Here is a 12,567-nt window from a genome sequence, read left to right as displayed (position 1 = left end):
AATCACCTTATATGTGACATTACAACAAGAAATCGGTCTATAGTCCCCCACACAAGGTGCGTGAGTAGATTTTGGCACCAAAGCAATAACCACATGGTTTATTTGCTTGAGAATAGATCCCAATGAGAAGAATTTCAAAATAACATCCACAAAATCCCGTTCAATACACCCCAAGCATTCTTGAAGAAACATGAAGTGTACCCATCCGGTCCGGGATATTTATCATCTCCAATCCCAAAAAGAGCCTCCTTTATTTCATCCAAGGAGATGTCCTGAGTCAAATCATTTCCTTGTTTCGAAGATACCAAAGGACCATTTGAAAGGATGTTGAATTCAATAGGCCGAACGACCTCTTTTTTCCCCAGCAAGTCGGTGTAAAATTGCACAAATTCGGTGGCCACTTCCTCTTGTGATGTGGAATAACTCCCGTCGCCCTTAAGAATTGAAGCAATAAAATTTCTTTTCGAGTTTCTTTTGACAATGGAGTGAAAGAATTTAGTACATTTGTCACTATCCTTGAGGAAAATACATTTAGCCTTTTGGTAGTAAAAACTACGTTCGGCTTCACATAATGCAACGGTTCTCTTCCTCATATTAGCTACCAAATTCTTAAAAACAGAATTAGTAGGCTGATTTTGGAGTTGTAATTGGGTAGCAACTAACTCACATTTTGCCTCGGATGCTCTACTAGAAATATGCCCAAAATGCTTGGAATTAAGAACTTTCAAATCCCCCTTCAATTTGCTCAACTTCTTGCAAAGAACGAATTGTTTATTCCCTCGGAAGTGAGAATTCCAGCAACCCATAACCAAGTCATTGAAATCCACATGCTTGGTCCACCTGTTAAAGAACTTAAAGGGACTTTTTCCTCTTCTCCCACAATCAAGAAAGGATACAATGCACGGGGAATGATCGGATAGACATCCGGAGGGGAGGAAATTTGCTTCCACATCAACCCCCTTTTGTATCCACACATCATTCACCATAGCCCTGTCAATTTTACTCCACCTCGTCCCATCCGTCCATGTGAAAAAATAACCAATGGACCGGACATCCGAGAGACCCACATTGAGGCAACAAGATGCGAGATCTTTGATTTCGTACGGGGTCACATCCGACCCATTGCATCTCTCATCAAACTTGAGCACATTGTTGAAATCTCCCACAATCAACCAAGGTAAAGAAACATTTTCATTAAGCTCCATAACGGTATTCCAAAGAGGCTTTCGGTTTACCATAGTATGAAACCCATATACAAAAATAACAAGAAAATCAAGAGAAGTTACCTTGCATGTAGCTTTGCAATGTATGATTTGTGGATGAACCTCCATCACATCCAAAATGACTTTGGATGGATTCCACAAAATCAATATACGTCCACCTCTATGAGTATCAAAGTTGTTTACATGCATAAAGCCATTGAACTTGTTCCTCAATATTCTTATCAACTTATGGTCTCCCACCTTCGTTTCCAAAATAGCCATGATATCAATGCTATGGAGCTTTAGGAACTCTCGAATCCCATTTTGTTTGAGGGGTGGATTCATACCCCTAATGTTCCAAGATGCTATCTTCATGATGAAGAAACAAGGGAGGAACCCCTCTTCTTAGCAACTTTGGAAACCGGTTTACTTTGCTCATCAATCTTGCACTTGAGCTTTTCATTATATACTTTACTTGAATCTGTCGGAGGAAGGTTTGAGGATAAATCTGCCCCATTCTTTGATGCCCCAACATGGGCAGATTTTTTTCCTTCAGCAGGCCGCTTTTTCTTGGCAACCACCTTCTCAAATGGGGCCTCAATCTGTCCCGGTTCATCCCCCATCCGGTCGACCACATAGTCCACACTAACATCCCCAGAATTCTATTCCTTTTGGACCGGATTCTGCCCAGATTTTTGCACAGGATTCTGCCCATTTTTTCCAAGTAAAGGTGTAGAAACATTTTCCTCAGTTCGTTTGTTCACACCCGCACCCATATCATGACTTTTCTGGCCATTTGATGCTGATTTACCAGGCTGCACGTTTTTCCCTTGGTTTGAAACAACAATTTTCCCTTTTCCTTTCACCCCTTCATTTTTATTGTTATTGCACCCGGAAGTGGAATGACCGAACACTTTACATGAACCACAAAATTTTGGTTCATGTTCATAAACAATTCCTTGCTCCCTCATAACACCATTTGGAAGTCTAATCTTGACCTCCCGAATAAGCTCAATGGATGCATCTACTTCCACAAGTGCTCTAGCAAAAGAGAGCCGACCCCTTGTAGCCGTAACCTTGTCCATGGAGATAGGTTTCCCCACCTTAGAAACAAATTTTCCTAAGGCATTCGAGTTCCAAAACTCCAAAGGTAGACCCGGCATGTTAATCCATACTGGCATAGTACTAACGTCCTTATCGTTGAAGTCAAAATAACGTGGCATGCTTTTAATCATAAGTGGTCTACCATAGACCAAGTATGGCCCTCCATGCAACACACTAAGTCTTTCGCTATCGGTTTCAAACTTGAACACTAACCATCCACTTGCATGAACGTAGTATTTGTAGTTAACTTCCCAAGATTCACAAAGTTTGAGTAAAGCCACCTTACCCGGGAACCTCCCGGCGAAGTATCCAACCAAACCAAATCCCCAAGAATTTTCAATATTATCCTCATCACCCTCCTCCAAAACAACCTCATCCAATTGATTAAGGAAAGGTTTAAGCATGATGTTTTCATCTAATTTTCGGTTATCTTTAAAAAGATTTACCCATGGGATTTTTTTCTCAATTCTCCCCTCCTTACCGGAATGATTTCCAACATTTCCAACAATTATTCCATCATTAGCCTTAGTCACAAAATTATGATTCGAGTCAAAATCAAATTCCTCGGACTCGGAATCCTCCTCCCCAAGTGTTAAAGAAACACTAGGCGATGTCACATTATCCCCCTTATCCTTCCCCGTTAAAACCTTCGAAGGGGGAGCACCCTTAATCTCCACAAGAGATGTTTCACTAACCTTACGAATTCCAGCAGTATAAGGCAGAGAAGAAGAAGCACAATTCAGGTCAGCAGAAGGAAGAGAACCCGGCCCAATTTTAAGGGGCACAATGCCAACAATTGAAGAAGCACGGGCCTTTTTCTTTGCCATAATTTAGCCAAGAAAACAGCCCAGAATTTCCAGCAAAAACGGCCCAAATGAAATGACAAACACCTAAGCAAAGGAAATGACGTCAAAAGAATCCACCAGAATGAAACCCGACAAATTGACGTCCAAAGGAAAACCAAAAGGCCAGCAAGCAATGAAAAACAATGCAGAAATTGAAATCCAGCAAAGTTAGAAAATAAATCCCAACCAACCTGGAAATTGACGTCAAAAAGGGAGTGGATAAACCAATGAAAACCTGCTGGACTGGCCCAAATATGTGCCTGCCAAAAATACTGCCCAGAATTCCTAGCAGAAACAACCCAAATAAAAGGCAATTAAAAGGCCCAGCAAAGAAGGCCCAGAATTCCCAGCAAATACGGCCCAGAAGAAGGCCCACAAATGGCCCAGAGAAACCCAGAAAGCCCAGCAAGAACGGCCCAGGAAAAGGCCCAAAGAAGCCCAATAGGAACACCCAGCAAAGGCCCAAAATATGGCTCTAAACAAGCCTAAAGAAACACCTCAATCCAGCCCAAGAATAAAGCCAAGGAGGCCCAAGAAATTCCAACAAAAAGGCCCAAGGAACTAAAACTGGCCAGGTAAAAACCAATTAAAGCCCTCACACCGGCCCAAAATTGGATCCAAAACCTGACCCAAAAACCAAGTAAAATCGGCCCAAAGCAGCAGTCAACGGGTCTCCCACCTACCACCTGGAAATATATCACCAAAATAGCAAAAAAACAGGAGTAGGAAGCTGCAAGGCAGGGAAATACTCTGAACGGCCAGAAACTCTGAAAATTGCAGACCAAATCAAAGACCAATTCAAATGTAGCATGCAAAATACATACACATTACGTACAGAAAAACCAAGAACTCCATGGAAGCTTCAGAAACACGTTACCAACAGCTAAGAAAACTGAAAACCCATCAAGTATAATCCAAAACTGGAGTTGAAAACCAAGAACCAAACTGCAGGAGGCAAGATAAAACCAGCTAATATCCGGTTGAAAAAATGGCAATAGCACCACGAACTAAGCACTCCAGCAACAATGAAGTATCAAACTGAAATAATCCCAGAACGATTCAAAGGTGAAAACCGACCAGCAACACAAGCTGAAATGAAACCCAGAAACTCCAGCAATTCCAGCAAGAAGAAGCACCAAAACACCAAGCTCGGAAGAAAACCCAACAAGATAACCAAAACTGGAGATAACCAAACTGAAGATGGAGAAGGAGAGAAACACGGCCAGCAGCCTAAGCTCCAAACTCCAGCAGAAATTCGAAAATCCAACAAGCAGAAACTGCAGAATCCAAGCTGAGTAAAATACAAACCCGAACCTGAAGCTTAAAAGAATATGAACATGGAGGCAGGAAAAACTTCAAAACTCACGAAATGAAGAGAACCCAAATCAACCATGACCATAACCAAAACTTTGAGCAGCAGGAATCGAAAATGCAGGCACACAAAATCTTCAATAACTCAAAAATGAGTACCACAAGAACAGAAACCAATATGTTTAATCAGATTTTCACCCAAGAGAAGTAAAAATCTAACAAAACACAAGAAGAAATGAAGGAAAAACTCAAGTCAAGTGATCACCAAAGTGGGATTTTCTCTCACTAGGTTGAGAGCATCTCTCTCTAACTCCTTGACTTACTGAGAGCTCTACAGCAGCTTGGTTGATTGCATTATTGTTTGACAGAGAATAACATACCAACACCATCAAAATAATTACAGTATGAATAAACCAAGTTCTTGAATTCCATAAGAAAAACCAATGAATTTCGAGGCAATTGCCACCTTAAAGTCAATTTCTTTTTTATTTTCACTTTGGGGGTGTTGGAGGGCCAAAGACCCAGGCATCTATGCTACACATTGTGAAGACGAGGAATTCAAGTACATCATCGATGATAGGTCCCTCTATTGGAAAAATTGGCTGACTTTGGCACGAGTTTTGAGTGGGACCCGGTTGTTCAATTTGGAAGATGAAAGTTGAATTGTGTTCTCCTTCGTGAGTACATCGAAATCATATACTTACTTGCCAAAGTTGATGCTCGGGTGAATGAGAAATTGAGGCTCAAATTGTGCCACTCAAAAAGGAGTTTATGTGGGAAAAATGAATTTGTCCCACATAGGAAGAAGATGAGGAACTCCAAAGGTCATTGCCATTAATGGTAGCCTAGCCTATAAATAGTGGCTCATTTTCCTCATTTCAACACACAAAAAAAGGCAAAAGCTTTCAAGTTTAGAATACACTAGAAATTCATTTGCATAGAGTTCTCTCTTGGTGGTGGTGTAGTTCAGGCACTAGTTCAGTTCGCCGGAGTGGTTTCTGCGGTGCTCGAAAGCTACTGGTTTTACCGTTGTATCCTGAGAAACGGACGCTCGTTTTAAACCTCAAGCACGGACGGTGAGGGGGCGAATCTGTTTTAAGGAAACTGTGTGTAACATAGGCCTCGGGTTAAAATTCTATGTTTCAGTTGTTTAATTCATGCAATTTTTCGTATTAAATTTACAGTCCATGCTTCATGAATTTATGATATATTGTTCGTATGCTTCATGAATTTTAAATTCTATTGAAACAAAAGTTATTTGTTGGAAATAAAACTTTCAATGATCTGGTGAAAATTCGATATACGGTTGTTTGAATTTTGTTGATTTGCATAGCTACAAAATTGAAAGACTTTGTCAAAAAGATCTAAACTATCTAAGAAGAGTTTGGGATTTAAGCGGTCCGATTGTGACCCCCCTCCTCATTTGGGAGTCTTTTAATTGCGCATTATTCAAATTGACGAGACGAAAGACAACATTTCCCGATTTTATCCACGTACACTAAATTTCCTACACCCTCCACAGTTGTAAATCGAAACTAAAGATGTTTAAACGTACAGGTGCATCCAAGGTGTAAGAAGGTTTCAACTCATCCTCTTGCATGAGATTCTTCCCAAGCACAGAGTTTGAACCAGATTCTGCTGCTAATCCTTCAGAAATAGCTTGTTGCTCCTGCAACTCCTCAACTTTTGTGAGTCTTGCATCTACACATTTACAAACAACATCCAATCATCAAAAGATGGTGTAATGGCCAAATAACCTTCCAAATAAATTTATTGAATTCAGTGGTCTCATGATTATTACCACATGCTTATGACTTTAGATGCTACAATTCACGTCGTATTCTAGCCGAAACAATAGAAAACAATTTGCAACATAGCCTGGGATTTGTGCCCGTAAATTTCCTTTTAGTGATGAATATTAAAAGAATGGGCATAATTTCCAGTTCTAATGCTTGGTATCACAAGATATCATGTCGGCAAATGAACTAATAGCAACGATATTTATTATATAAATAAGTATCGTATCACATATATTTGTATACCTATAAGTATCGTATCACATATATTTGTATACCCCAGCACATTCATGGATATTTTTATATCATACCAAGCTTAATTTCATAATCATGATATTTTTCCCCAGAAATTGTGCCAATAGTATGATTATCGCATTTAGCAGAATTAGTAAGATATGGGCAATCGAGAAGAAGTTATAAAATTTCATGGAATTCCTTCAATAGCGTAGACCAAAGATTTGGTCTAAAATTAGCTGAAGATACAAAACTGACTTGTCTCTCGAATTATTTGAACTTTTGGACTACAAAAAAGTTACCAAAATAGATATTTACATCTCAAGTATTGTGCTTCACATTTGCCTTTCCCTAAGAACAAACAATATACTCATTTTCCATTCAAAGCTTGAACTTGGGAGCTTGCACTTAAAAGGTACTAACAAACAGTCTTTGATTTCTCAAGTGAATTCTCTTTTTCCCTCTTTTTTATTTTTATTTTTAAAGTTATGATTTTATAGATTAGGAACGAGAAACTGTAATCTCAGACAATCCAATTGGGATGCCCTAGACTTGACATGTCACTTGGCAGGAGTAACATGAAGCTCAGGTTAGGGATAGTACGAATAAAATTTCTCTTATGTGAGCAGTCTTCTTAAAGAGAAGCATTTGCAGATTGAGGGATAGAGCTCTTGGAACAAGAAACAAAATCAGTCACAAATTAACATCAAATCTAAAAATTGATTTAACTCAATATTCAAAGCTTTGGCATGTTAAGTGCCATAACCGCTACACGATAAAAATATGAAGGACATAAACTCTTAACAATAAGAGTGTGTTTGATTGACATGGAAAATAACACCTAGAAAAGAAAATATTTTCCATCTTTTGTGGAAAATAAAAACCACCTCTACCCAAGGAAAATGTTTTCCTTAAAAACAAGGAAAATTAGGCATATTTTCAAAAGTTGGAAAATGTTTTCCATGGAAAAAAATGGCAATCAAACACTCCAAGTAGGAATTTGGGTGGAAAACTGATATTATTCATGAAAAATAAATGTAATCAAACACACCCTAATAAAAAATTACCAGCCTCCCTAGATAATGTGGATATTGGTGCCTGGTGATTAGATGGTTGATGGACTGCACTCTTAACTCCCAAACTAAGCTGAGGAGCGACTGATGAGCTTTGAGAAGTGAACTGAAATTATTGCATTATGTCAAGCACAAATTTCATACATCGAGAAAGCCAATGGAAAAGAATTTGAGCATGACTGGCAAAGCTTATTGCTTGTTTTAAAACTTGGCTAAAATTTTATTAACTTTCCAATCAGTAAAATTCCAATTTTAACTACACACTTCATAGGACCCAACTTTTATCAACATTTCAACCACACATTTCATTAACTTTTATTAAAATCAGCCAAAAAATTTATCAAAGCTTTGTCACAAAGACCCTTGATAATAATTTATTAATTTAAGTTAGTCAAACATACTTTTATCTATAAATTTCATAGGACCCCTAACTTACTACCCACTTGTTATCAAGATATTCCATAAGACCCATAGCTCATAAGCGCTTTGTTCTAAGAAATTGCACTATACCAAATCTTCTTCACTCTTCATTATATTGACTTGAAAAAGTACTGGGAGTCGTTAAAATTTTTTTGTAATGATGCCGTAAATTTGTCTGTAAAACTTGGCTCCCAAAGATTTCAGTTTTGCCTAAAAACAATTTCAGTGAACTACAATGCCCCATTTAAAAGATATCAGAGGATGACTCTGAAATTTAACCAATCGTATGAGCATATGTAAGTGAAAAGAGTGGTCAGACAAAATTCCTAACATTGAATGTATCAAAGAATACATAATCCTCAGTGTGTGTGTGTGTTGGAGGGAGTGATGTTCCGTCAAAAAATATATAAGGAATATCCCACAGGATTCATGTATTCATCCCAATAAATCGAATTCCATCCAACTTCAAATAAACTTGTTGTCTAAACGTTCACACAAAACTTGTTACAGAAGAGGAAGAAAACAAAATTCAGAATGCAAACGAAACGTAAAAGGCAGGAAACAGCATGAAGGAACCCAAAAGAGAGCACCTGCTGCAAGAGTGGGTTCTGTTGCTAAGTGGCATATTGTTAACATCTTAAAAATTCACAGAACAAAACGTAAAAGACAACCAACCTGGCAAATCCCAAGGATCAGACTTGTTAACATCGACCTCCGGGATGACAGAAGCTGGGAGAGGATAGGAAAGAACCTTACGCTTCAAATATTGTACCACGAGTTCTTCATCCGTAGGATGGAACCGAGATTAGGGCTTCCCTGCTTCAGTTGGGTGGATAGAGTTTGAGAGAGGGATTCTGGTGGCCACGCAGATTGCAGAGCGAGATAGAGGGGGAAGAAATTGAGAGTGAGAGTGAGAACGGTGGCGGGGAGAATGAGAGAGGGGGGGTACTTTTTAAAATAGCTTGGTCAAACAACCAATTTTTCATTTTGACCATTTTTTTTGTATTCACCACATTGGCCTATTGTCATTAAAAAGACAATTCTACCCTTATTCATGTTTAATAATTACAAAAGTATATCAATTGTTTAAAAGACAATAATACCCTTAATAGTTTAAAAAAATTCTGTTACTTCCATACGTAAATTTCAAAATCACTTTTGGTTATCAGTTTCTCCAATATAGTAAAAAAGAATTTTTTCCTTCCATCTGCTAAAATATTGAAATCTCCCAAAATTATCAAAGGTTCAAGAAAGAAACAATACTCACAGTTGGCACTGGAAATTGGTAAGTGTAAATACGTATTTTGAATTTTGTTTTAGTTAAATTTACTGTTTGAATCTGTAAATAATTATTTTGAAAAAGGCAGATGAATTTTACAGTATTTAAACACAGATTTATAATTTTTTATAGCAAAAACAACAAAAAAATTCATATCTGTATGCATATATTTTACAGAAAAAATTTATAGGTGTCTGTAAAATAAATATTTAAACATTATTTCGTTGAAAAAGGGAAAAAATAAATAATTTGAGCGTAAATTTCAGATGAAACGAACGAAAAAAGTTGGGCCAAATGTTTCCAGCCGGCCCAGTTGTCAGGGCCGGATGGAAACAGCCGGCTGTTTCCAGCCGGCCCAGTTATGGAAGCAGCCGGCTGTTCCCAGCCGGTTGGGCCGGCTGGTCCCTTTTTTTTTCCCCCTTCAGATTTTAGAATTTATTTGTTCAGTAAAATATGTTTATTGAAATAAATATTAATGAATATTTAAATATTAATTGAAATAAATATTTTTGAAACAATTAAAATAATCAATGAATTATTTAAAGTATTAAATTAAATTAAATATGAAATGAACAAGTTAAAAAATTATATATTAATTCCTTATTTTTAATTTGTGGCAGATATGGCATCAGCATGTGTCCCAATTTGTTACTTTGGTGAATTTTAAATGAATGAAAATGCTCAGTGGGAATGGAAATGGACGAGTGAAGGAGATGGGGTTAAAGCAATTTTTATAACAAGGAGTACATCGTTCGCAGAAATGTACAGTGATATATAAAACATGCTTAACGTCGATCCCTCTCAGTAATTTATGGAATTGGGATTTTTGTTTCATAAGCATTCAACCATTTCAATTCCACCTATGAAAGTTACTTCTGAAGTGGAAATGAAACATCTAATTAAATTGAACCAAGGCCGGAAGTCGACTCCTATTTGCGTAACTTTATTGTGGAAGAATGTCCACGAGGATGAACACGAAGTTTCAAATGAAGAGAATAGTAATGTAAATGATGTTTGGGATACAATTCAGATTGTTCGTGAAGATGATGTGGTTATTCTCGAGACCACTGCTACTCACCATGGTCACACTGTTACGCACAGAATTCCATCGATAGTTGAAGACAACGAGAATGAAAATGCATTTACAAACGAGAATTTGATTGCTTTATCTCGTAGGAGACATGAGTTGGGTGGGAGCTCACAAGCCGGATCGAGTACACGGTCCTCTAATTGTTCGCATGTAGTTCCCGATGATGAAGATGTATATGTCGAGCAACTATTCGAATCAAAGAAAGAATTGCAAGAAGCTGTGCACCGGATTGCTTTAAAACATAACTTTGAGTTTAAAGTGAAGAAATCAAACAAGTCATTATACACAATTATCTGCGTTGACGACAGTTGCCATTGGCGTTTGCGAGCGACTAAGATGGACACGAATGAGTTCTTTGTAGTCCGTAAGTATGCACGGGAATATACTTGCGAAGTGGGTATTCGTCGAAATGATCATAGGCAGGCCCGATCATGGTTCATTGGTTGAGAAATAATGCACAAGTTTCAGGATCCACGAACGATCTACAGACCTTTGGACATCATTAATGATGGTCGACGAGAGTACGGGGTGGTCATGAGCTATCAGAAGGCTTAGAAGGCTAAAGAATGTGCATTGGAGGATTTGATGGGTTCGGCTGAGGAGAGTTATGCGAAATTAGCCAGGTATTTCATTGTTTAAGTGTTTATTTCTTTATTATAGTAAATTTTAATTATTTAATTTCAATTGTTTATTTATATGTAATTAATTATTTAATTGAATTGTTTATTTTTCTGTTCATTTAATATTTAATATATTATCTAAATTATGATTATTTTTATTTACATTGGCCAGGTATTGCTATAACATGGGAAGAATTAATACTGGGTCGGCATTTTTTATTGAAAAGGATGACGAAAATCGCTTCAGATATTTCTTTATGGCCCTTGGACAATGTGTTCGAGGATTTCGAAATGCAATGCGACCCTTAATCTTAGTCGACGGTACAACCCTTAAGGCGAGATACGGGGGCAAGTTGATTATTGCAACATGCCAAGATGCGAACATCCAAATTTACCCTCTTGCGTTCGGCATAGTCGACGGAGAAAATGATATAGCAATGAGTTGGTTTTTCACGAAGTTGAGGGAAGTAATTGGAGATGTCGAAAATCTTGCATTCACAACCGATCGAGGGTAGTCAATAATAAATGGTATCGTCGAAGTCTTCCCCGAGGCACATCATGGTTATTGTATGTACCATATACAGGGAAACTTGAAGACCAGGTATCGAGGCAATGGCGTCGTTGCGTTGTTTAGGAGAGCTGCAGAGGCTTATAGTTTTGAAGAGTTTGATAAGTTCATGGTCGAAATATACAGTAAATCGCATGCTGCATGGGAGTATCTAACAGAGATGAGGATTGAACATTGGGCACGATCACATTTTTCAGAACGTCGATACAACATGATGACGTCGAACAATGCGGAGTCGCTTAACGCTTTATTCAAGAAAGATCGAGAGTTACCAATTCTTGCAATGATCGAGAACATTCGTGACAAGTTACAACAGTGGTTTCATGATCGACGTGAGGAATCACAGAGTTGTGCAAGTGTGCTAACCCCGGCTCAAGAAGATAAGCTCTTCAAGACTCTAGATGTGGCAAGAAAGGTATATGTAGAACCACTGGATCAATTTCGCTTCTTCGTGAGATGTGCACGTAATTTCGGATACATTGTGAACTTGAATGATAACACGTGCACGTGTAGACGGTTTCAGTTGGAGAGTTTTCCATGTACACATGCAGTGGCAATGGCTATGCATAGAGGATTACCACCACACACCTTATGCAGTGTGTATTACATGACTGATTATTGGAGAGCAGCATATGCGGAAACAATATTTCCTGTACCAAATGAAGTCGAGTGGGAAGTGCCCGACCACATTCTCCCACTGAATAACTTGTTGCCACCAGCAGTTGGACCACGTACTCCTGGACGTACACGTACGTCTAGAATACCATCTACCGGAGAGTTTTCCCAGCCTCGTAAGTGCGGTAGGTGCGGTGCAACAGGGCATACTAGAAGATATTGTACAAGTCAGATTCCTCTACATGACAATATAACGGATGTGTAATTTTAATAACTATTTGCAATGTAATTATTTATAACATTGACGTTAATTATTTATGCATATTATTTATGCGAATTATTAGATTTAGTATTTTTTTCAAACATTTCATTCATTACATGCATTTGTTATGCATATTATTTATGTTAAT

The 12,567-nt window shown here is 38.0% G+C and overlaps 2 protein-coding genes across 2 annotated transcripts; both read right to left on the bottom strand.

The window, feature by feature from the left end:
• Positions 1 to 255: 255 nt before the first annotated feature.
• On the bottom strand, positions 256 to 1,547 carry LOC111400166. Its single transcript, XM_023027595.1, has 2 exons — positions 314 to 1,547; positions 256 to 272 (listed from the first exon to the last, which is right to left on the bottom strand). The coding sequence occupies exons 1-2, from the start codon at positions 1,545 to 1,547 to the stop codon at positions 256 to 258; spliced, it is 1,251 nt and encodes a 416-aa protein (XP_022883363.1).
• Positions 1,548 to 4,303: 2,756 nt separating this feature from the next.
• LOC111400164 lies at positions 4,304 to 8,693 on the bottom strand. The gene is made up of 5 exons (XM_023027594.1): positions 8,661 to 8,693; positions 8,576 to 8,599; positions 7,560 to 7,671; positions 6,018 to 6,163; positions 4,304 to 4,465 (listed from the first exon to the last, which is right to left on the bottom strand). The coding sequence occupies exons 1-5, from the start codon at positions 8,691 to 8,693 to the stop codon at positions 4,382 to 4,384; spliced, it is 399 nt and encodes a 132-aa protein (XP_022883362.1). The 3' UTR covers positions 4,304 to 4,381.
• Positions 8,694 to 12,567: the final 3,874 nt, after the last annotated feature.

The sequence above is a fragment of the Olea europaea genome, chromosome 10 (assembly GCF_002742605.1).
Source record: "Olea europaea var. sylvestris chromosome 10, O_europaea_v1, whole genome shotgun sequence".
Taxonomy (NCBI): Eukaryota; Viridiplantae; Streptophyta; class Magnoliopsida; order Lamiales; family Oleaceae; genus Olea; species Olea europaea.
This window is presented reverse-complemented; position numbering and strand designations above follow the sequence as displayed.

Coding starts and splice junctions, on each gene's coding strand:
- LOC111400166 (XM_023027595.1), bottom strand. CDS start 1,547: ATGAATCCACCCCTCAAACAAAATGGGATTCGAGAGTTCCTAAAGCTC.
- LOC111400164 (XM_023027594.1), bottom strand. CDS start 8,693: ATGTTAACAAGTCTGATCCTTGGGATTTGCCAG. Junction 7,672..8,575: donor AGAACCCACTCTTGCAGCAG/GTGCTCTCTTTT, acceptor CAATAATTTCAG/TTCACTTCTCAAAGCTCATC. Junction 4,466..6,017: donor CTTACACCTTGGATGCACCT/GTACGTTTAAAC, acceptor TTTAAGCTTCAG/GTTCGGGTTTGTATTTTACT.